This window comes from Sphaeramia orbicularis, chromosome 21 (assembly GCF_902148855.1).
Source record: "Sphaeramia orbicularis chromosome 21, fSphaOr1.1, whole genome shotgun sequence".
NCBI lineage: Eukaryota > Metazoa > Chordata > Actinopteri > Kurtiformes > Apogonidae > Sphaeramia > Sphaeramia orbicularis.
This window is the reverse complement of record NC_043977.1, coordinates 41,028,583-41,052,978: the sequence shown is the minus strand read 5'-3', so window position 1 is coordinate 41,052,978 and position 24,396 is coordinate 41,028,583. Positions and strand designations below refer to the sequence as shown.

Genomic DNA, 24,396 nt, shown 5'->3' with positions numbered 1-24,396 from the left:
TAAAAAGTGATGTGTGACATTCTTAATGTATGTATTCACGTAACATAAGCAGGATGGATCAGCACCATACTCCATATTGAACCTGTAAAAATAAAACATGTGATATGTAGGATAGAATCTTGGAAGAAAAATTGGGGAATCTAAAAGAACAGAATATTTGTTTTTCAGGTAAATTCAGTTAAAATATAACTTGGCCATTTGTGACATGAAAATATAGCATTAATTGTGATGAAATTGGACATTTTTGACCTGAAAACATAGTTCATATGACCATCAACATGTTGCAACAGAACTGAAATCCTGTACATTTGCATAACTTGCATTTACCAACACAAAGTTCCTTTGGGGATTCACTTATATTGGTTTCTTATGCACAAAGACATAAATAAGACCTCTAAGCAAATTTTGGCTGATAACCAGTAAATGAAATGTAGGAAAATACATGATTTTCACTGAATAAATGCAAAATACAGAGGATATCATTACAATAAATGGTGATAATTCACTTAGGAAATGTTTAATATAGAGGAAAAATTCATTTGGGAACTACAAAGGTAACACTGGGTGGTTATGGGTTAAATTAACCTTAAATGAGCTTATGAATTGTTTTCTGTCTTAAACAATATCGTAAGTGCTGCGGGTTGGGGAGCACCGAGATGCGGAAAAAGACGCAGACTGCAAGAAAGAGAAGTAGCACAGGAAGTGACTGAGGTCTCGGTTAAGGCAACAAGAAACGGTGATGCTCATCCAGATGTGTCAACTCTCTACCCAGCTGGTGGTGTGCAGCAGACATTTTCTGTTCTCTGTTCTTCTCAGAGTACTGTTTGGTTAGACGAACAGGCTGGAGGGGAGCCTCGGATACAGCCTGTTGAGGAGGATTTCCACCAGGTAAGTCGCCGTCAGCCTTAAATACCGCTCTGTGTGTTCACTGTAGATCGAGGTGTGTGAGGAACCTGCAGCTCAGTGCATCACAGTCAGGGGCCACACACTGGGCTTCAGGGCATTTCACCAGATTATGCAGGAGGTGGACTGGAGGTTCAAGGTTTACTTGTTTACAGCATCAGTACAGACCTACATTATGGAAAATAACATGTTGGATCCCTTTATGTATTTAAGAAATGTTAATAATTTTGGACCCTGGATGGTCACATGGTCACATACACACTTAACCTACACATTTGTCAGTATATTGATGTGTCAGGAGCAGAGATAGTCACCGATTAAGGTTACAGGCACAAGAAAATACAAGGTTGCAGATAATTCAAGGAATCTAAAATGTGTTCCTTGGAATGTGGAGTAAGTTCATAAATATGAAATCCTTGGTAATTCCAGTAGATCAGACCAGTATAGCATTAAGATGACCTTTCTGTCCAATAACTGCAGCAATCAGCTTGACATCCTCTTTGAACTGAGTGTCAAAAGTGTTGAACTCTTACTTAATAGTCATATACTCTTACAGAATAGTGTGTTATCTGCTAGTTGGGAAGTGATGTGCAACAATTTTAAAACAGGTTTATAGTGTCAACAAGCAAAGCTTACACAAAAAAATGATCACAGAAACAATATTACTGTGGAACCTTTAAACAGCTCATGTTATACAACAATGATACGCTTGACTGGAAGGGGAATGGAGAAGTGTAAAAGGTGACGTGTTGTAGAAAATCATGTCTGATAAAAAAGGAAATGTAGTTTATTAATAAGTTAAAAAGTACAAATATAGTCTATGTATCATTTGCTCTTAAGAATGATGAATTCTTGTATACAAGCCTGTCAAAAAATAATTTCTGTCACTTATGACAAAGTTTATCTATCTATCTATCTATCTATCTATCTATCTATCTATCTATCTATCTATCTATCTATCTATCTATCTATCTATCTATCTATCTATCTATCTATCTATCTATCTATCTATCTATCTATCTATCTATCTATCTATCTATCTATCTATCTATCTAATTGGTAATATATCTTTATACACCACCAAATGTTTACAATATCAGCCACAAAGGTTGGGGATGCAGCTGATTTTATTTGCTAACATACTGACCTAACCAATGTCTCACTTTGCAGCACAGGGAGAGTGACTGCTGTTCAGCAAATTAGTAAACAATACCATACAAAGCAGGATTTTGCATATATCCACGAGTAATATCCCATTTAAGGCACAATTTTTGTTTTTTGTGAGAACAGATTTACTGTTTTTCAGAAGAAAAAAAATGAAGGATGTTTTTTTTACTGTGAACAAAAAAGGCTAGAACCAAAACCACCGACATATTACTGTACATGATGTGAAAAAGGGAGTGACAACAGAGTGGTGCCTCCATATAGAGGAAACTGATAGTCATCTCTGACAATTGCTGCATGACACAAAAATGGTTCAGAGATGAGTTGCAAAAGTGAAGACTACAACAAATGTTCAGCCTACGTACGTAGGACATCTGGGGTCAAAACAGTACAATCTACGTCTTAGTGATTGTGTGTTGTTCATTAGTTTAGTTTAGTTTAGATCCCAAGTAGCTATATCATTGCATCAGTAACTCTTTGAGGAGTCCAAAAAAATGACACATATACCCTACAGCAGGGGTCTCAAAGTCATTTTCTTGCAGGGGCCACATTCAGCCCGATTTGATCTCCAGTGGGCCGGACCAGTAAAATAATAGCATAATAACCTATAAATAATGACAATTCCAAATTTTTGTCTTTGTTTTAGTGCAAAAAACCCTCATTAAATTATGAAAATACTTACTTTTATAAACTATCCAAACAAAAAAGATGTGAATAACCTAAAAAAACTGAAATTTCTTAAGAAAAATAAGTGCAATTTTATCAATAATATGCCTCAACTTATCATTTATATATGTGCATTATGGATCAGATCTATAAAAACACTAAACACTTAGTAACAGGCAGAAAATAGTTAAAACTGTGCTTCATTTTTTTTAGACATTTCAGGTTGTTCATATTTGTTCAGGTTATTCACATTTTATTGTTTCAGGATAGTTTGTAAATGTAAATATTTTCATATTTTAATGTTATTTTTCGCACTAAAACAAAGACAAAAATTTGAAGTTGTCATTGTTTATAGGCATAGTGTAATATTATTTTTTTCACATCAAACTGAGAAGAAAATATGGAATCATTATTTTTTGTAGGTTTTTATGCTGTTATTATTTTACATGAGATCATATTGGTCTGTATGTAGAACCAGAACTAAAATGAGTTCGACAGCCACGGGCCGCATTGGAACCTTTGGCCCCCAGGCCACATGTTTGAGACCCCTGCCTTACAGTGTTACAAAATGTCCAAGACAATGACACAATAACCGAAAATACACAATGATACAACTACAGACAAAACAAGGTCCTGACAATGTAATCATTACATTATTATTATCATTATTATTATTATTATTATTATTGTTATTATTGTTATTATTATTATTATTATTATTATTATTATTATTATTACATTTATCACTGTATTCATCTGTTTTGCTCATTCATGAAGAGGATCACAACAAATTGACTGAGTTATTAAACTCAACCAAGATTTTCCTTCTTTCTTTCTCCTAAACATAACATATCATATCTTCTTTAATCACATTTTGAAAACTGACAAATTCTCATTACCTTATATTAACCTGAAAATGTGATGACTTTCACTCCATTTTCCAGACTCACAACACAAAAAACCCTATCATACAGTCCAGCTGTGTTTGACAGATGCTGTTTTAATAATGTTTAAAATCTAGTTGTGTGAGTTATTTTTCCTTACATGTGTTTTGGCCCATATTTACTCATGTTTTGTCTCTACTTAGGAGGTCTAACCGCCGTGACAACAGTCCTCAACCCAGAGAGCCCGATGAAATGGGGTAAGATGTTCATTTTTATCATACTACATGTAAAATGTGAGTGAATTATCCTTTAATAGCATGGAGTGTGGTTTAAGTTTGATGAACAAGAGAAGCCAAAAGTTTTGAAGTAATTAATAGTTTCATTGTCTGCATCTTCAATTCAAACAATACAGGGCAATAGACAACATGAGCAAGTTTATTACCTCTGCCAAGGAGGTTATTTTTCTGCCGGCGTTGGTCTGTCTGTCTGTCTGTCTGTCCGTGTGCAAGATAACTCAAAAAGTTATCGACGGATTTGGATGTAAATTTCAGGAAATATTGATACTGGCACAAGGAACAAATGATTAAATTTTGGTGGTAATGGGGGGGCACTGATCTGCCTTTGCAGAGGTCTGTGCCCTCCGAGTGCTTTTCTAGTTTTATTTATGTATATATCATATGTATATTTTTATTGACTGTATTAAAGATCAATCTGTAACATGATATACGCATAAATTTCTTGTAATAATTTATGTCTATGAATTGTCATTGGTAAGCTTTATAATGTTAGTGATGTTTTAAGGCTTTTCATGTACAGACTAGAAAAGCACTCGGAGAGCGCAGACCTCTGCCAAGGCAGACCAGTGCCCCCCCCACCATTACCACCAAAATTTAATCATTTGTTCCTTGTGCCAGTATCTACATTTCCTGAAATTTTCATCCAAATCCGTCCATAACTTTTTGAGTTATCTTGCACATGGACGGACAGACGGACGGACGGACGGACAGACAGACAAACCATTGCCGGCAAAAACATAACCTCCTTGGCAGAGGTAAATATATAGTCAAGTCCTGTGCTTAAATCTTTATGGTAGCTCTATATAAGGCTCATTTGCCATTGTAGATTAGTAAGATTAGTCATTACTTATCATCTTAGAGTGTTTTTTAGTCTTAAACTTCACTTTGTGGTATGTATGCAAACAGATGGTCTGGAAAAGATAACCCAGATTAGCTCTGCAATTGGTCTGGGTAATTGGTGTATAAGATATGAGAAAAGTAGAAAGAGTTCTTTGCAAAACTCAAGATTATCAAATGTCTTGTTTTGTGATCAACCTAAACATATTGACATTATTGTTATAATGAAGCAAAGAAACCAGAAAATTACAACTTTAACATCACCATCATCATTTGCCTTCATGGGCCAGAATAAAAGAAAGGAAAGGATTAAAATTTAACTGGAAACTGAATTTTTACTTTGAAAAAACAGATTGTCGATTATCAGAATAGCTGATGACTCATTTTATAGTTGACGTAGGAAAAATCAATCATGTGAAACCTTGAAAATAATGGATGTTTTGTGAGAACACCACATTTTTCCAAGCCTAAACCGAAGTCATGTTGACCACACTGGAGTTTCCAGGATTCCATCCTGATGATTCTCATTGTTCTGCTGCGTCTCCGTCACCTTCAGGGGCAGTGATAACAGCAGCCCGTGGAAGCTGAGCCTCAGACGGTCTCGACGGGGTGGCGGGAATCAGTCCAGGGACCCTCCTAGACCGCCTCCTGAACCGGAAAGACCTCCTCATGCACCGGACAGACCTGTGCTGCAAGGTGTGCGCTCACAGTTACTGGTCATGTGTTACAGAGAGATGAAAAAGATAAAAGTTGATGAGGTTTATAATGAATCAGGTTATTCATAAAACACAACTGAAACTAAAACAAGATTAATACACAGAAAAGTGTTGTGCACATAATTCCCATTTCCTTGAGGGATTAGTAAAAGGGTATAAAGGAGTGTGGAATAAGGGTCACAATAAGGCAGCATTGTATTTAGGCTGCATACAAAGAGGGAGACACAGCACATGGCAGAAGGTTCAAGCAGAAAGGCCTCCCCCACTGTATAAGGATGTCCTTCAGCCTTAACCATGACCTTTTCTAAACCTAGCCACATATTATACCACCAAAACCTAACCATACTGTGACTGAAAGCTGAAAATATTAAGGGAAAAATTACGAAGTCATGGTTTCACTCGGGACTCAAACCACAGTTTTCTGCATGACCACCCATTCATCCACCATCATCTTGTCCAGCTGTGGACCTTTTCTCTCTGCTGGGTCATGTGATGTCCTAAAGCTAACTAACCATGAATAGAATATATCCAATTTGCTGTAAAAATACATACATACATACATACATGTTAAAAAAAACAACAAAAAAAACAAAAACTAAAAGTAAGATATTGACATACTTACTCCCTAGATTTGGAATCTGCCATCATCAGGTGTTTTTAAGTCACTTAGGGTGAAGCAGATGTGATTTTAGTGATGGTGCTATTATCAGACTTAACCTTTTATAGGGCAGTCAGAAATACTCCAAAATTCAAAATTTAAACCTCAGTGAGTTATTGGAGAACATAACAAAACTTTATTACTCTTGTGGAATTTTTCAAATTTTTTTATTGCTATGTAGAAAATCAAGGTTAATGAAGTTACTATATTTAGTTCCTTACCCATAAGTGGCAAAAAACAAAATCCAAGAAGTAAAAAATTCAAGAAAAACATATGTAATGTGAAAGGAACATGTATTTTAAAACATTAGAACATCACTTTTAGAACATTACAAGAACATCAGTGCTGGTCCAGACCCCTGTCCACATCCACATTCTCCCTTTGAACATCATTCCTTACGTTAGTACCATTACTTCATGGTACCTAACAAAGCAGGTCCACTCACTGTTCATGCAGAGGTGGACCTTACAGACCCTGGAGACCACATTGGACCTGAGATTGTTGACTCACTGTCCTCACTGGAACTGTTGCTGTCACTGTCTTGTGATACACGTGAAAATGATCAAAAATAATCACTTGCCCAATAAAGGGTAAAGTAGAAATGCTCATTAAATGTGTCAGATTTAGATATCCAGTTAAACTCTTCTGAATCATATTAGGGCAAGAAACTAATCATAACATCATTACAGAGATGATTATGCAGCATGTCTGTGCCGTCATTTCCAAGAAAGTGACAAAGATGTGAAAAGGTGCCCTTCTTATGTAAGTAGATCAGCCATAACATTCTGACCACTGACAGACAAAGTGGTATTAATGTTGATTATCTCATTTCAATGGAACCCGTTAGTGGGTGGGATATATTATGCAACAGGTGAACATTTAGACCCCAAAGTTAGAGACAGCAAAATGGGCAAAATCCATGAGTCAGAGCATTTCCACATCTTGTTGTTCATTCCCAGTGTAAAGTGTTTAGTACCTACTAAAAGTATCTAAGGAACAACAACTGGATCTCAATCAATTGATCATCTATGGGAGCAGAACATTATTACCACCTATCTAATATTCTGTAGGTTCCCCTTTTTCCACTAAAGCAGCTCTGACTCAAGGCCTAGACTCCACCAGATGTAGAGAGGTGGACCTCCATGGATCAGATTTATTTATCCAACACCTCCCACAGATGAGGAAACGAGAGTAGGATGTCCTTCCTTAGTCCATTTTTGGTCAGTACTAACCACTGTAGACCAGGAACACCCAACAAGACCTGCAGTTGTGGAGATGTTCTGACCCAGTCTGACCTGGTCAGTCACAGTTTGTTATGTTCATCATTTTGCTGCTTCCAACACATCAGCTTCAACGACTAAATATTCACTCTCTACCGAATATATCCAACCCAGTGAAAGGTACCATTATATCAAAATAAGTTGTATCACATTCACTTCTCCTCTCATTGGGCATGTTATGGGTGATTGGTGTAACTTTGCTGTCTATATTCTGACTACCAGTTGATATACTGTCTGGAGAATGTCTAAAACCAATGCACCTGACTTTAACCTTGAACACATTCATTCTAAAACACTAATGACATGTGCATTAATCAAGACATTTTCATTTTCTCATCTTAGACATTCTTGTTCATAGCAGCTCCATCTTAAACCAGTGAATTTCCACAACAGCAGTAGATTAGAAGTTCTGTCTGTCTGTCTGAACAGTCTGTAAGGGTTAGGGTTAGGGTTAGAAAAAATAAGGTTAAGGTTAAAAAAAAAAAAGGCAGTTACAGTCTGTAATAGGAGGTAGTCATCTCCAGTAAGCTCTCTTCCTTTCCCTGGTAGATGACAGACTCTCTCCACCTGCTCCACCTCCACCAGTTCCAGTTCCGGTTCCTCTGCCCCCAACCACGGCGATGCCACCAAAACGACCCGACAAAGCCATGAAACCAAAACTTCCTCCTCGACCGCTGTGCAAAGTGTTCAGCAGCACTGAACATGGAGCATCTGTGTTGCAGGTATATGTGCATCTTATTTGTTAAAAGCCAGTTATCTTCCACTAAACTTAAGGTGCAAAAGTACTACCATTTACCTTACTGGAAAGTTTCCCTCGAAGCTAGTAAAAATAAAACACTATTTATTATTTCTTTTTTCCAAAGGGCTTTGATTCCTTTCGGACTAGTGATGTTCTCTGTGATGTGATCCTGGTTCCTGGGGACAGTAATGAAAGATTCCCAGTCCACAGAGTTATCATGGCTTCATCCAGTGACTACTTCAAGGCAATGTTCACAGGTGAGGCAACACAGGAAACTGGCATGGTGACATTGAGCACGTGCCAAAAAAACCCCACAAACTCCTTTGTGCAATGCAAACCAAGAAAAGTGCAATGACATCCATGTCCACGTCTGTTTAGATGGTGATAAAGAGCATTTTAGAAGCAGAAATATTTTTTGCTAATGTATTTTTTTTTTTAGATGACTGAAGATTAAGTCTGTTATGTCAAGAAAACAAAGCTCTTTTTCCTCCAGGTTAATTTGCCCTGTTATGAAAATGAAACAAGCTTAGTTGTCTTTTTTTTTATTTTTCTTTTATTTATTTGCACATCATGAACAGCAAGAGAAAAATTTAAAAAACAATTATCATGAAAGTGACACCATTGTGCAGGAGAGGATAGAAGCCAAAAAAGGCTTATGTAAATACTTCCCAGGAAATAAACAATTACACAGGAAATAAAAAAAAAAGAATTAAAAATACGATACAACTGAAATAATAATCTAAAGTAAAATAATGCAAAATACAAATCAAATGATAGGTATACAGCCTTACATTTTTCATAAATTAGAGTCCTTTTCAGATGCTTTTGAAATAATGATAAAGAAGTTATGGACTGAAGTTCAGGTTGTAGATTATTCCAAAAATGTTGAATCTTGAAATATATGATCAGCTGTTGAAGCAATAAGATTAGACTTGATTAATATCTCATCTTCCTACACAATAAAAGCCTTAAAAAGTCTTAAATTTGATTGTCCTAAGTCAGTGCCATAACTATCCTTAAAATTGACAATTAATCCTTAAATCTGGAAAATTGCATAAATGAAATTTGCCTTGGAAGTCTTTTTAAATAATTTGTCAAATTTGTGATTAGTGTTTTAGCATTTTATCTTAACAGATGGGAATGAGTGGAGTCACCAACAGTCATTGATGGGTGGAGGGGTTCAAGTATGAGCAAACATAGTGATGGAGAAATGGAAATGTAATGTTAGCCGGACTGAAATATGATTAAGACTGGTTCAAAGCAATAACTATGAGGCCTGTACTTTTATTTTTGTGAATGTACGGTCTTAAATTTGACCAATAACGCCTTGAAAACATCTTTAAAAGTCCTAAATTTGACTTCCTCATACCTGCAGATACCTCATTTATTCCAAGAGCTCCTGTTCATTTATCATTTCTACCAGTCATCAGGAAGAGTCAGGTGTGATAAAACAAACTGAACTCTCATTTTTGAGCTAATAACTTTCAAAAGACACATTGTTTTCTTGCAATAAATGATCTTGTTTTTATGAGAAATGTGCCTTTTGTTTTATTGAGAATAAAGTTAAAGGAGGCAGGTATCAGAAGAGGAACAAGCTTTGTTTAACTTACAAAATAATTCATTTCTGTTCTCATTTAAAAAGACTTTTGAAGTGAGTAAGTGTAAAATGAAATCCTAACATTAAGCCCAATAAGAAAATACACTTATTGGAGATCAGTTAAAAGATGAAATGATTAAAAGCTACTTCTCTTTTCTCCTCTTTCTCTTTTGTCATTTTTAACCCAAAGTGAAATGTACTGTATGTTCTGGGTTCACGGTGCCACTACTCTACACTAATGTACCGAAATAGTCACAAATAATAGAGGAAGTTTGTGTTGGCATGTTAACTGACTTCTGCTAAACACTTCCTTCAGTTACACCTTGAATGAATATTTTTTATTTTTCTACTCAAGGAATTAGAAAACATTCAGAATATGAAACTGAATTTCCCCCTGGGGTCATTAAAGTTCATCTGTATGTGTATGTTTTTTATCCAGTGAAGTGTATGCGTGTGAGCAGACAGGCTCTCTGGTATCAGCTCTAAGTATGTTAATAATAAAATACTGCAGAATCATGTTTCACCTTGTCTTTATCCCTTTGTACTCTTTGCTCAGGAGGCATGAGGGAGCAGGAGATGAAGGAGATTAAGCTGCATGGGGTCACTAAGTTGGGTTTAAGGAACATCATAGACTTCATTTACACATCCAAAGTCAGCCTCGACATGGGGAATCTTCAGGACACACTGGAAGCTGCGAACTTTCTGCAGGTCATGCCTGTTCTGAGCTTCTGTAATCAGCTGCTGAGCAGTGAGGTGAGAAGTGATTATCATGTCACCTTTCAATGGCAGGTTACTATATTCAGCTATATGGAAAATCTAGTTGACGTAGTTGTACATCTGCATCACAAATGAATGCTGCATTGTCCTTCCTACTGCTCATTGATGATTTTGCAGTATCGCATGAAGAATGTGAGCAACGTGTATCTTTGTTAGTAGCTTTCTCATTAAAATAGCATATTGGAAAACATGTGTATGATACTTAAAATATCTGTTTCGTTCTGCAGGTGACCATTGACAACTGTGTTGAGGTGGAGCGTATAGCCACAGACTTGCATTTGGAAGATGTTCAGCTGAACATAGGTGAGAAATTGGAAATGAACTGTAAGAGCATTGAAAAAAAGCATTGTTTCTCATAAATCAGGACAAATAAGGTGAGTGGTTCAACAAACCACTGAACCACTGAAAGGGGTTGATTCTTTCAAACCTTGACAAAAAACAATATATACTGAGAGTCAATAGAAACTTTGAGGTAGAAATGTATGCATGTTTGTACTTGTAGGGGGTTGTAGTTATTCATTGTGGATTTATTGATGACTTAGTGCTCGGGTAGTTGAGATAATGATGTGTTGTCATGTTGTCACGGTTCATTGCACATGGGTTGGTCTCTTTGCAAAAGTGGACCAAATACACATTGAGCAATACTCAGTGGGTATCTGCACGATTTGAGGATTGGTTTTGAAGGCCTATATAAAGGCCCAAAAAAAGGCCACCATTGTTAGTCCAGTGAACGGCATCATGCCACGTCTATCATGTGAACAACGTCTCCGGTCACTGGGTATGGTGGAGGCCGGTTTGAGCTACAGTCATATAGCCAGGCCTATGGGCTGTTCCCAACTCACAGTCAGAAACCTGGTTGAACGCCACAACACCACAGGCTCTGTTGACAATAGACCGCGTCCAGGGAGAGAAAGAGTGACAACTCCCGACCAGGACCAGTACATACCCGGTATTGACTGTTGTGACTTTGTGTTTGGCAGGTGCCATTTTCTTTTGTTAAGTTTTTTGTTTTGAAATTATTCTTGAAACTTTAGATTTTTGTTTCTGTATGCCAATATCCTAAACAAATGATTCATATGAAAAAATTTCAGTTTAGGGTTTCAAAATAAAAATGATGTCAAAAAATATGGTCTCAAAGTTTTCATTGACTGTGAGTGTACATTGAAACCCATCAACAGTAAGCCACTAGGGCATAAAAATGCAGTTTTTCTACACATAATGTCCCAGTCCATTCACATGAATAAAATGTTGCATTCTGTCATATCAACATTAATTGATATGTGCATGTTAGTGTCATAGTGGTTTAACCTCTCACATCTCCAAAATGAAATATATACATTGAAAACATTTGGATTAATGTCAGTCAAGATTTCATAGAGACAGGAATCCACATAGATGTAATATAAAGGATTTAAAGCATATTTACTCCTATATTGAGCCACAATCCTTTCCTAACCCTCTGCAGTTCACATGTCTGCTACCTATCAGTGAAAGCATAAAGTACAATACTCATCAATGACAAATTACATTGAGATTAAACTTATCTGAATGCAGTGACAAAACTTTATTCCGCCAATTGGTTTAAAAGTTTTTTTTAATGCTTTAATGTCGGCTTGTGTTAATTTCTCCCTCAGGTGAGTTTGTGAGCCAGAATCTCTCAGCTTTGAGGCAGTATGGACGCCACCTCCAGCTCTCGGAGACCAGCATGGCCAACGCTCTGTCCAGCAACTCTCTGAAGGGTTTCTCTGAAATGGAGCTGTACCAAATCGCCAGAGAATGGCTGGACCACGACCTTCCCAGCCGCCAGTCTTCTGTTTATACTCTGATGCGTCACATTCGCTTCCCTCTGATGAGCCCCAGTGAGCTGATTCAGATCTCCCAGGATGACGAAGAGGGAGGAGACACCCTGATGCGTTCTGAGACGGCCTGTGTCAACCTGCTGCTGGAGGCCAGCAACTACCAGATGATGCCGTTCATGCAGCCGGCCCTGCAAACTGAGCGCACACAAATCCGCTCAGACGACACACACATCCTGGCTCTGGGCGGTGTGATGAGACAGCAGCTGGTGGTGAGTCGGGAACTCCGGCTGTACGATGAGAAGACGGGCCACTGGAAAGCCCTGAAGCCCATGGAGGTGCCACGCTATCAGCATGGTGTGGCTCTTCTGGGAGGCTTCCTCTTCATTGTTGGAGGTCAGAGCATCTGCTGAACATGTTCATTGATCTTTGATCTTGAATTAAGACGTGCAAATCCTCATAGACTGTGATGATAAATTATGCTGGAGACAATAAAAAAAATGCAGTCCATGTAATGTTGGTTAATCAAATTCTGCATACTTTAAAAGCCTAACATGCACTAACCTAAACCTGTAAACAGGCACGTGGAGCCAAAAACAAAGACAAACCGACAAACATTCCACTTCTGTGTTTCACTGATCCCACTTATCACTAAAGTCTAATCTAATGTAATATAATATAATATAATTTTAATATAATATTAATATAATATAATATTAGAAAGTCCTAATATATATACTGTATATTAGTCATCTTTAGTGGTACATTATAATGTTTATATCACTAGAATAGAATAGAATAGAATAGAATAGAATAGAATAGAATAGAATAGAATAGAATAGAATTTTATTGTCACTGTCAATAACTGTGCTTCTGCTTACTTATTACTTTCTTACTATTACTCACTAACAACATTTGTCTAACAGCTTTAGTTACTTATATGTAGATTTGATACTGTTAATCAAACTAGCTTTTAACATACAGCACATTTTCAACCTTATTCTTGTCACATACAAAAAGCAGTGTGTAGTCAGGCTCATGTTTGAGAGGTTTATGAGTTGTTAATAGCAAACAGTGATTTTTCTCACTAAAGTCACATAGTTTTTGCAAATCATCTTGTATGTCACCCAAAAAAAAAAGTATTAGAGAAAAAGTCCAAAAATTTGACAGCAGGTTAGTGTATGAAATCATGTTTTTTCCTTCTTTACTTTCATATTAATCATGTGATAAGCCCAAAGTTCACAGTTCAAACTAACGCCTATTCCAGCGGCTCCAACACTAACATGCTGTTCATGCACTGATCCTTTACTAATACTTTAGATTTTATTGATAATCTAATGATTTCAGATATAAAACATACTTATATCAGTCCAGAGACCACACATTTTGCTTATGTGCTTCCTCTTGAATAGGATTTTGTCATGTAAGACTTGTCATGGACTTATTTTACAATGTTGTAGTGATGTTTTTTTGTTAAGAACAGGATCTGAATACTTTTTTTCTCTACTGTGTCACAGGCCAAAGTACTTATGACACCAAGGGTAAGACTGCCATAGACAGCGCCTACCGCTATGACCCACGCTTTGACAAATGGCTTCAGATTGCGTCACTGAATGAAAAGAGGACGTTCTTCCATCTGAGTGCTCTGAAAGGGAAACTGTTTGCAGTTGGTGGACGACATGCTTCAGGGGAGATTGGTGAGCAGGATTACTATGACTGCTATGATATTAACTGCAGCTAATGATGCTGATCTCAATACTGCTCTTCTTGTAGCTCACAGTACTTCAAATTATTTATTTTATTTTATTTATTTAACCTTTATTTAACCAGGAAGAAAATCCCATTGAGATTAAGAACCTCTTTTCCAAGGGAGTCCTGCCCAAGAGGCAGCACAACACATAGTTACAACATACAGTTACAACATACAGTAATTTACAGGACCAGTTAACCTATGTAAAACACATGCAAGTCATTGAGATATTCTCTAACACTCTGAGTTTGGATTTAAAAGCATTCAGAGAGATCAGTTCAGTCAGTTTCCAATTCCCAGATTGTAATGTCATCAGCTAATAAAGATGAAATGCATTTAGTTTCTAATAAATTCTAACATTTCTTTGATTAGACTCAGTGGAGTGCTACAACCTGAAGAAAAATGAGTGGACTTTTGTGAGCAATATGGCAGAGCCACACTATGGACATGCAGGAACAGTCCACGGGGGTCTCATGTACATTTCAGGTAATCGGTTTATACAATCCTCCATTGTGCTGCAACGACACAAACAAAATGGTTGTTTATTCAGTAGAAATTTTTGCACTGAGTTGTTTTTGTTTGGCCCAAACAGCCTCTATGGCAGTGGTTCCCAACCTTTTTTGGCTCATGACCCCATTTTAACATCACAAATTTCTGGAGACCCCAGACTTTATTTTGGTTGCTAATATTAATTTGTTTTTGATCATGTAATAGTTTGCTGTACTATGTTGGAAATAAATGTTGATTTTAGACGACATTAGACGACAGGCCGTATAATGTATATTATTATGGACGGAGGTAGAAAAGCCAAGTGTAGATTACTGCACAAAGGGAGAATTTTATTTTCCTTGGTCAGGATATGTACAGTCAGTCCAGTGTGGATTTACAAGGCTGACAATTAATACTGAACAAGCAAGAACTCAAACTATGAATTATGAAAGAGCTGTAGCATCTGAAACCGACCACAATGAACATTTGACAGATAAACAGTACCACAGTGCTTCAGTTTCAGCTTCACACTTTGGATTTTCTATATTGTGATTGTCTCTCAACTCACCAAATATTTTTTATTAGCAATTTTTTAATTTTTTTTTTTTTTTTTTTATTAACCACTAGAAATTTCAGGCGACCCCATTTGAATTCCAGGTGACCCCGACCCCAAGATTGAAAAACACTGCTCTATGGTATATCTATATATTATGTTTATGTTTATGCATTTAGCAGACGCTTTTTTCCAAAGCGACTTACAGGGGAAAACCAATCAAATCACTCAATCAATCAAATTTTATTTATATAGCGACAGATCACAACAAAAAAGTTATCTCATGACACTTTATATATAGAGTTGGTCAAAACCACACTGTAAGCCAATTTACAGAAACCCAACAGAATCCTCCTGGAGCAAACACTTGTGACTGGTGACAGTGGCGAGGAAAAACTTCCCTTTAACAGCAGAAACCTGGAGCAGACCCAGACTCCTGGACGATTGCCGTCTGCCTTGACCAGTTGGGGTTAAAGAGAGAGGGTAAAGAAAGATATTAAAACTATAAGCTAGATTTTCTATTATATAAAGTTATTTTCAGGGAGGAATACAGTTGTTTACACTTCAATTCTGTGGTCGAATTTTCAAAATAGATCCTACTTAAAAATTTGCTCAGAAGTTTTTGTAGGTTTCCCCTTGGCTCAGCTTGGGGCCTCACACTGCAACATAACGGCACATATCATGTACTGACACAGTAATGATTCTGGATCGACCAATCTGTGATCTCTGTGATTTTACGTCACAGTTAGTACTGCTTTGGCTCATTTGGCTCTTCAGTGAAGGTCATACTAGAAACAGTACCAGATACTAGCAGGTGGTTTCTGCCCTCAAACTGTGGAAACACTGAAACAAGCTGATGCAGTCAGTGGAAAAGCAGCACATGTTACCCTCAGACTAAAAAGGGGAGTTCGTCTATGTTGTTTGTTTTTAGTGCATCCTTTCTGACTGATCCTTGAGGTTTCCAGGAGCTGAAATTCTTTCTGTTTTATTCCACTCATTTCTTTTATTTCTCTTTTGTTTCTGTGTCTACTTCATGGATATTCATAAAAACCTGCTGCACATACTTTATCTTATCCTCAGATTACTGTATGTTAAGCTAATTCACATGGCAAACTAAAAGGGACAACACAGCACTTATACGTCCACAAAAACTCTTCAACCCTATGATTCAATCCAATGTCATGATCTCCCAATGTTAGAAGGTTAGTCAAGAATTACTGGAAGAAAAAAAAAAAAAGAGGAACTCTATTTTAAGCTACTCTAGAAACATGCTTGTGAAACATGATGGACTTAGTTATACACCAAGAAACACTTTCATTTTCTGTCATTTATTCCATTTGTGCAGTTACATCTAATTAAAACTTACATACTTTTAATATAAAAGGTATTGATCAGATTTGTGCATTTGTGAAGATAGAATCAAATAAGTGGCATTAACTGTTTGATTAAAAATCTTTAAAACAACTGACTAATTATCAAAATAGCTGCTCATTACATTTCTTCTGACTAATTGATTATGTTCCAGATGGTTTCATTTCTTATCACAGATTAATGAGGACATTGTGTACAAATAAAACACCTCTAGATCACATTGAACAATTCAGCCCACAGGAGGATTTAGGGGGATCTTCAGGTCTAGAATGTGTGTGTTCTCATGAAAACTGACTTCATTTGAATGATGTTATAAGAAAACAAAAGGTTAGATTTGTGCAGGCTGTATTTCTTTCTTTCTTTCTTTCTTTCTTTTTTTTTTTTTTTAAAGGCTGTATTTCAGTATGTTTGACAATGCGTGGCTGACCTATTTGACACCACATCCTGTTTAGCAGAAAACCCTTGTCTGCGCTCCCATGGTCGTATTATAAGGCTGTTTCTTAGCAACTTTGGACAGGAAATGGTTTCGCTCACTCAGAGAAGAAAGATGCTTCTCAGATATGACTGAGAACCAGGAAATGCTCAAACCTGTGGTTCATGTGGGTCACAGCAACTACTCTCATATCCACACGGTGTTATTATATTTACCAGAACACAACACATACTTCGACCTAACAAACTGCATTTTTTAAATTTATAAATTAATTTCAGTGGCTAAGTATTGAGATGTTTAAGACCTCCGCTGCATTACCCATCACCTGTAGGTATTTATGTCAAAAGTCTTAAATATCGAACTTAATTAACCCATAAAGTCCCAGTGCTACTGATGTGGCAGTTCCAAAATAGTTTTTCCTCAATATTTATCTTTTCTTAAGTGATTTTTCACCATTTATTATAATATTAGCCTATGTATTTTGTGCTTTTACAGTAAAAATGTGGTATTTTCTTCTATTTAATTCACTGATCATTTAAATGTTTATAAAACTTCAAGTTAAAGTTGAAGGATGTTATATCAAAAATAGAGAAAACTGAACAAAAAGTGACTTTTTGGTAAAATACTTACTGAACAAAAAAAATAAGCATCTCCATCCACTGTCATTGATCAACTCCACAGGTTTTATTGGTCAATCAATGTTGTAGTAGATGACGGTGTTTCCATGTTCACTACGAAGCCTCTGAACGACCAAATGGGTCATATCTGATTACCATGAAAAGATGACAAGCTACAGTTTACACCAATTATTTACATGTATTGATAGGATTAGTGGAACAACAGGTATTAAACAGTTTAGATCAGTAGATGGTTTTGGGCGTCAGTGGCTGCTTGGGTGGATGGGGTGGAGAGCAAGTTCACAACTTTTGTAAGAAATGCTTTAATGATGTCAATGTTGTTGACATGAAAAAATGATAAATAAAGTTGTAAAAAAAAAATAAATAAATAAAAGGCACAGAAAACTTTTGAAATGGAGAATTAATTTTTTTGTAACATTAATGATACAATGAATATATATTATAGGTTTATTTCCAAGTAAACATTTATATGAGAAATTATACAAAGAACTCCTTTCACTGGTCAATTATCACAAATATCATTAATAAATCAGGAAAAAACAATCTAACCACCAAGCCACTAACACAGATCCTGTGACAAGACAAAGTCCTGGCATCCCAGTCTTTCATCACAAGACTCAAATCCATCTTTATCTTTTCTGCCATTTAGGAAATTTTGCCTGGACAAAACAGGAGGGGAAAAGCCTCCAAATGTGTACACATACATGTGACGTATCCATAACAAAGAAACCTTGTTTTTTGAAGGCACATGATCGTCATGCAGCACTTTGATCCGAGTTATTTAACAATGAGCAAAGTTCATCTACTTAAATAACTATGTCAGCCAACAGTTGTTAATGATACATACTTGAATAAATGATAAACTGATTTTACAGTTATATGTTAAAATAAGGCTATAGCACATTATTTAACATTATCCATCCATCCATCCATCCATCCATCTTTTTCCTCTTAAGTGACTAGCTGGACAGAATTGATTCTTTTGACCTGTGGTAATTTACATCAATTGGCACAATAATAATCAATAACCAACAGTTAACCAATGTGTAAATGTAAACTTTAAATCATTTATAAATTAATATCTTAGTTAACATGAACACATTAGCAAATGATTACTAGACACATTAGTTAACTGTTAATTAATACGTATTACTGCATTGACAAATGTAATTTAATGCACCCTTATTGTTAAGTGTTTTTAATTTTGCTTTTGTATAAAGTAAACTCCACTGTATGTCCTTATCTGGACAAAAGAGACATTTGGGTGCTTCTCTGATAATCACTCTAACTATTATACAGAAGGAACCAGATCTGTGACTTTAAAATATATTAGCATTAATGTTATTATCCAATTCAGTGCATCTGAAAAATTTCTTTAGGCTTATTTTTTACCTCCGCCAAGGAGGTTATGTTTTTGCCAGGGTTTGTTTGTTTGTTTGTCTGTTTGTTTGTTTGTTTGTCTGTTTGTTTGTCTGTCCGTTAGTGTGCAACATAACTCAAAAAGTTATGGACAGATTTGGATGAAATTTTCAGGGTTTGTTGGAAATGGGATAAGGAAGAAATGATTAAATTTTGGTGGTGATCAGGGGTGGGGGGGCCCACGGGGGGCGCCACTGATCAGCCTTGGCGGAGGTCTGCGAGTCTCCGAGTGCTTCTAGTTTTGTTCTGCAACAGCTGGAAGGCTTTCATTAACTACATGTTTTACATTGACACACTAGGTCAGTTGCTAACAGATTTTACTGACTTTTAAAAAATATAAATCATATTGTATTAATTTTCTGTTGATACTGTTAAGGTTATTAATTGTTCATTTTATTTTGACATTTTAGAATGGAAACACACACAACCTATGACATTCACTGTTTCTGTTTCATTTCTGTAAAATGAAAATCTGGATCTTGACTTTAGGACATTTCCTGTCATTATGACACTTCCACAATAGGTGCTGTAAAAATGAGTTAATATAGACTGATGCGTAACAATCAAATATAAACAAAAATAAGTTTGCGTTGCCTTCAGAGTGTGACAGGAAATTGTCTGTTTAGTGTCTGCTCATCATGAAACCTCATTTCCCCCTCAACAGCTTTGATAAAAATGTTACATAATTTTTTCATAGATAAATAGTCTGACTTCTGCAGAAAGCACACATGTTTTTTAAAGTAACAAAACTTTTCTTCATGCAAATAAACTGTTTTCATTGGTTTCACTTGTTGCACTTCTCTCCTGTCTACCAAACCTGCTCAAAGGATTTCAACCGACTCATATAGACAGTCAGCTTATTAATAATTGTACAATATTATGACAGGACAGAACACCAAGAGCTCCCCAGGGGAGGTAGAAAGGCTTGCCAGGGGGGGCATGGGATTATTCCTGGGTGTTTTTTCTCTTCTTCTTCAGGTTAGAACATGTAGCAGGTGGAACTAATGTTTTAGTGTTGGAGCACCCAGGACTCATTTTAGGAACAACAAACAAATCTACTGCCATGGTGATCTGTGACTAGACTAGACAAAGAGTTCAGGTTTGGAGAATGGACAAGGATTGGACTGGAAAAGAAAAATGTGCAATGTTTCTGTTTTTGCACAGTTTGTATAATTTGCACTTTAATGTTCTGAAATGTGCAATGTAAAGTGGTTCATTGCAGCCACTGATATTGTTAAAAAGCTCATCTTTGTTATCAAAATTTGTTTGTTGTTCTAAAAAAAAAAAGTTACTTTATTGTCGTAGTTGCAAGATAATTGTGCATTTCCTATTTTTATTTGGAAAAATATTGTCTCAGGGAACAGTCATGTTGAGGTTATTTGTGTTATTCAAACAAAAATCTGTTATTTTCAATTTGCACAACAAATTATTCAAGGAAAAGCAAAAGGTATTGTTACAATATTGATGTTTCTTTCAATAAGTTATAATTGCATCACTGTTACAATGTTGCTGGGGTTGAGGGGGGCCTGGAGATTTTTCATCCTCCAAAGGGAGGCCTGACAAAAAAAGACTGGTTTAGAGTATTGTTGCATGAGGTTTTTTTTTTTTTTTTTTTTTTTTTTTTTTCATAATTATTGACAGTACTCACACAGATCATGTCCTGTACATCATAAATTGGACCGAATAATGAATGGAGAATACAAACATTAATCAAAATCTGTTCTTTTCCATCAAACAGGTGGCATTACTCGTGACACTTTCCAGAAGGAGCTGTGGTGTTACGACCCTGTAGCTGATACTTGGAGTCGACGGACTGACATGACAGAGCTCCGTGGGTTACACTGTATGTGCACCGTAGGAGACAGACTCTACGTTATGGGTGGGAATCACTTCCGCGGCAGCAGCGATTATGACGACGTCCTGGGCTGCGAGTACTACAGCCCTGAGACGGACCAGTGGACGGTGGTGGCGCCCATGCCTCGAGGCCAGAGCGACGTCGGTGTGACAGTGTTTAAGGAGCAGATCTATGTGGTGGGAGGTTACTCCTGGAACAGCCGGTGCATGGTGGACATTGTGCAGCGGTATGACCCTGAGCTGGACGTGTGGGACAGGGTGTTCAACGTCCTGGAGCCCCTGGGGGGGATTCGAGCTTGTACAATGACTGTTCACCTGCCGGAGGGCTCCGTGGACGAGGCTCAGATACAGGAGTGTCCACTGCCTACTGTTAAGAGCTGATGGAGCACTGCTGACGGGGGGGTTTCCACCTTTAGCCGCTGTCAGACCACAACATGCAACGCAATATTCACATTTAAAAAACAGAACAGGAACTAGTGTGGGTAGAATAGCAAGTGTAGGGTGCAAACGTGCTCATGTAGATATCATTGGTTTTCACAGTCAGTTTAACACCTCTGCCACAGCCATTCTTCTGTTTTTGTTGCCCTTTTTTGTCCATTCATTTCCTGCAAACAATGCAGCCTCACTCCTGCTCTGCTGCTGTAAAAGCCAGTTTCATATACCATTTACTGAGTGATGATCAATGATGTAAGACCCCTATCCAGCTCAAAACTTCTTTAGTTTGTTGTTAAAAACATCACAAACAGAGCAGTGAATATAAAGGCTGAGGAATATCAACAAATCCCATGAAAAGAGTGAAAAAGGACAAACCTTTCTTTAAGTCTGCCACCAATAATATGCCGTATAAAAGGCTAAACCTTATCAGTATGTCTTTATTGATTTGCAATCATTATTAAAATGTGTGTGATATTTAGAAGAATATAACTGCAGTAATATACTATGATATTCATAATTACTTTTTATTAGTGTATAATCAGTGGTGTTTTTTGTCCTGTTTATTACTTTTTCACCTCGCTATAGAAGAACAACGTCAAATGATCATTTAGAGCTGGAGTCCACTGAGTTGTTTCACACAAACTAGATGTTACTTCACTTTCTATCCTACAACTGGCAACCTTCTTGGCCCGTAAAATAATATTAGAATAAGACAAACATGATGTTGGCACAGTTGAAACAGGATTTTAAAAATGATTTGTCTCACTCCACTGACTGTTGGGGCAGACGGGGGACGAGGGGTGGGGGCTTTGGCTCTCCGTTAGCAGCCACTGTAGGGTGTATTCAGTTAGTTGTAATCTGCAACTTCACCACTACATGGCCCTAAATATCACATACTGAGCCTTTAATTAAATAATTTTCATTTAATCAAAACTCATTCTTTTTTCCTCAGAATAGTTACAGTGAATGAGTTAGTGAGGAAAACACCAACAAATGAAAAGACTGTAACCAACAATTTATTCACCCTTCCATCTCTCCTGCCAGAACATCATGTCAAACACCTACACTTTATCCATATGTCTTTATTGGCTTGGTATGATTACTAAGGTACATAAGAGGGAAAGACTAGTAGCTACAATGGCTTCATTTACATACACAAAATATTGTATATTTTGCCAGCATTCCAAAAATGACAATACTGTATTTAAGCTGTTTATGATAAAATTATACTAATATTTGTTTTTCCATGCAGTCATACATAGTCCTGGTGACCCAGGGTCAATCTTTCAAAGATAAGTAGGCTTATATTTGAAAGATTAACTGTTGGAGATTAGAATTATGCAGTTTTTCAAGATACAAAGAGTAGTATTCATAGAAGAAAATTCATCGGTTGTTACGGTGACACTCCCCTTATATACTACATGGAGTCTTTTCAACCCAAATATATGGAAACCGAAACTCCAATTTGCAGTGTAGTTCCACAAAGATGTCTGGTGCTGGTAAGTGTTTGGTTTATACATATTAAACAATGGCAACAAAACTGTTGTAACTTCAATGGAGATCTGAAGATCTGAACAAGGGACAAATATTCCAACAGATGGCTGGGGTTGGTCACCTTTTCATCCAAGTACAGACCCTCCAAAAGTGTGGAAATGTGTATCCAAAGTGAACGAACCCTGCATGAACTGTATCAAAAAATCAGAATAATGTCATGTTTGAAATTAAAGTGATTTATTGGTATGCATCTAATATTTATTGTATGTCTTGCAGGTTTTTGGGACAAATCATATCTTGTGTTGAATGAAAAAGACAAAGTTAAACCTTTTATCCTTTTAAAGTGACGGCTAAAGATTGTTGATGTTGTAAAATAAAAATTTAAATAAAGTGTTTATTTTTCAACGAAAAGTAGAAGAATCACTCATTATGTCCATGGGAATTTCCAGACAGATCCAGTAAATGAGCAAAATGTGTATGTTTTCAACAGCCCCACACAAACATTCACAGCCTTGAGACATCATCCTTCAACCTCCAGATAAGAAGACCAATGTTATCCCAAGGACTCAGAACAAGAGCCTCTACAGAGCAGGAATGGGATATTCCCAAAAGTAGAAAAAATGTGGTATCTGATGATTTGAGAACAAAAATATTCAGAACTTCCCATCGGTAGTAGTTTTTTTTTTTTTTTATAGCTAAAATGTGGCCTTGTGTTACTGCTGTGATGCTCAATCCAGAACTTGAAACATGGTGAAGTCCACAGCCTATTGTAATTATGAATGCTTATATAATATTGTTAAAGCAAAGGGTGACAGTAACTTAAAGGTCACAGAGACAAAAAAAAAACAAAACACATACACTCAAAGTTTCCATCAAATGCACAATTTACTGAACAAACCACAGGAAAAAGCGCTTCAGAACGCAGACTCATCTCACCTTGAATATCCAGGCTTGGTTTGTTTGTCTGACCTGGCCTTGTGCATGTCTCAGGACTGGAAAGTGTTTTCTTACATTGTTCATGTAATAGAGGACTGGCCTGGTTTACTCATCTGTACCCCTAAAATCCCCCCAGTGAATTTCTAAACAAAGTAGTGTTAAAAGAAAAAAAGACAAAATGAAATAAAGAAATGAAACACATGCACACTGCAGTTTTTTTTTTCCGGCATACAGCATGAAAAATAAGGCCAGGTTCAGAGTAAATGAAACAACATGCAGTGTTTAGTTCAGGGGCCACATTCAGCCCAATATGATCTGAAGTGGGACCAGTAAAATAATAACAGCAAAAAAAAAGTAAAATTATATTATGAAAGTGTTTACATCCACAAAATTTCCTTAAAAAAATGTATGATATGAACAACATGAAATTTATGAAAAAAATAAGTGTAATTTGAGCAATATTCTGCCTCTTTTTATCATTTACACATGTGCATTACAATGTACAGATCATAGTAGATCTACAAATATACAAAAGATTTAGTAACAGGCAGAATATTAGCCAAATGCACTTACTTCTCTTAAGACATTTAAAGTTGTTCATATTTGTTCTAGTTATTGTCATTTTCTGTGAAATGATAGTTTGTAAATGTAAACATTTTTATGGGATTTTACTGTTTTGTTTTGTTTTGTTTTTTTGCACTAAAAGAAAAA

At 36.5% G+C, this 24,396-nt stretch overlaps 1 protein-coding gene across 2 annotated transcripts; it reads left to right on the top strand.

The window, feature by feature from the left end:
- Nucleotides 1-739: 739 nt before the first annotated feature.
- On the top strand, nt 740-23,172 carry LOC115413047 (kelch-like protein 9). Of its 2 annotated transcripts, none has more exons than XM_030125795.1 (11): nt 740-888; nt 3,821-3,874; nt 5,307-5,446; nt 7,990-8,126; nt 8,268-8,400; nt 10,297-10,493; nt 10,745-10,820; nt 12,152-12,709; nt 13,831-14,010; nt 14,436-14,549; nt 20,705-23,172. In XM_030125795.1, exons 2-11 carry the CDS (start codon nt 3,870-3,872, stop codon nt 21,199-21,201), a joined length of 2,037 nt encoding a protein of 678 aa, XP_029981655.1. In that variant the 5' UTR covers nt 740-888; nt 3,821-3,869; the 3' UTR covers nt 21,202-23,172. The 2 variants fall into 2 exon arrangements, with proteins under 2 accessions (XP_029981655.1, XP_029981654.1); XM_030125794.1 differs by having other exon boundaries at nt 7,954-8,126.
- The last annotated feature ends 1,224 nt before the right edge of the window (nt 23,173-24,396 follow it).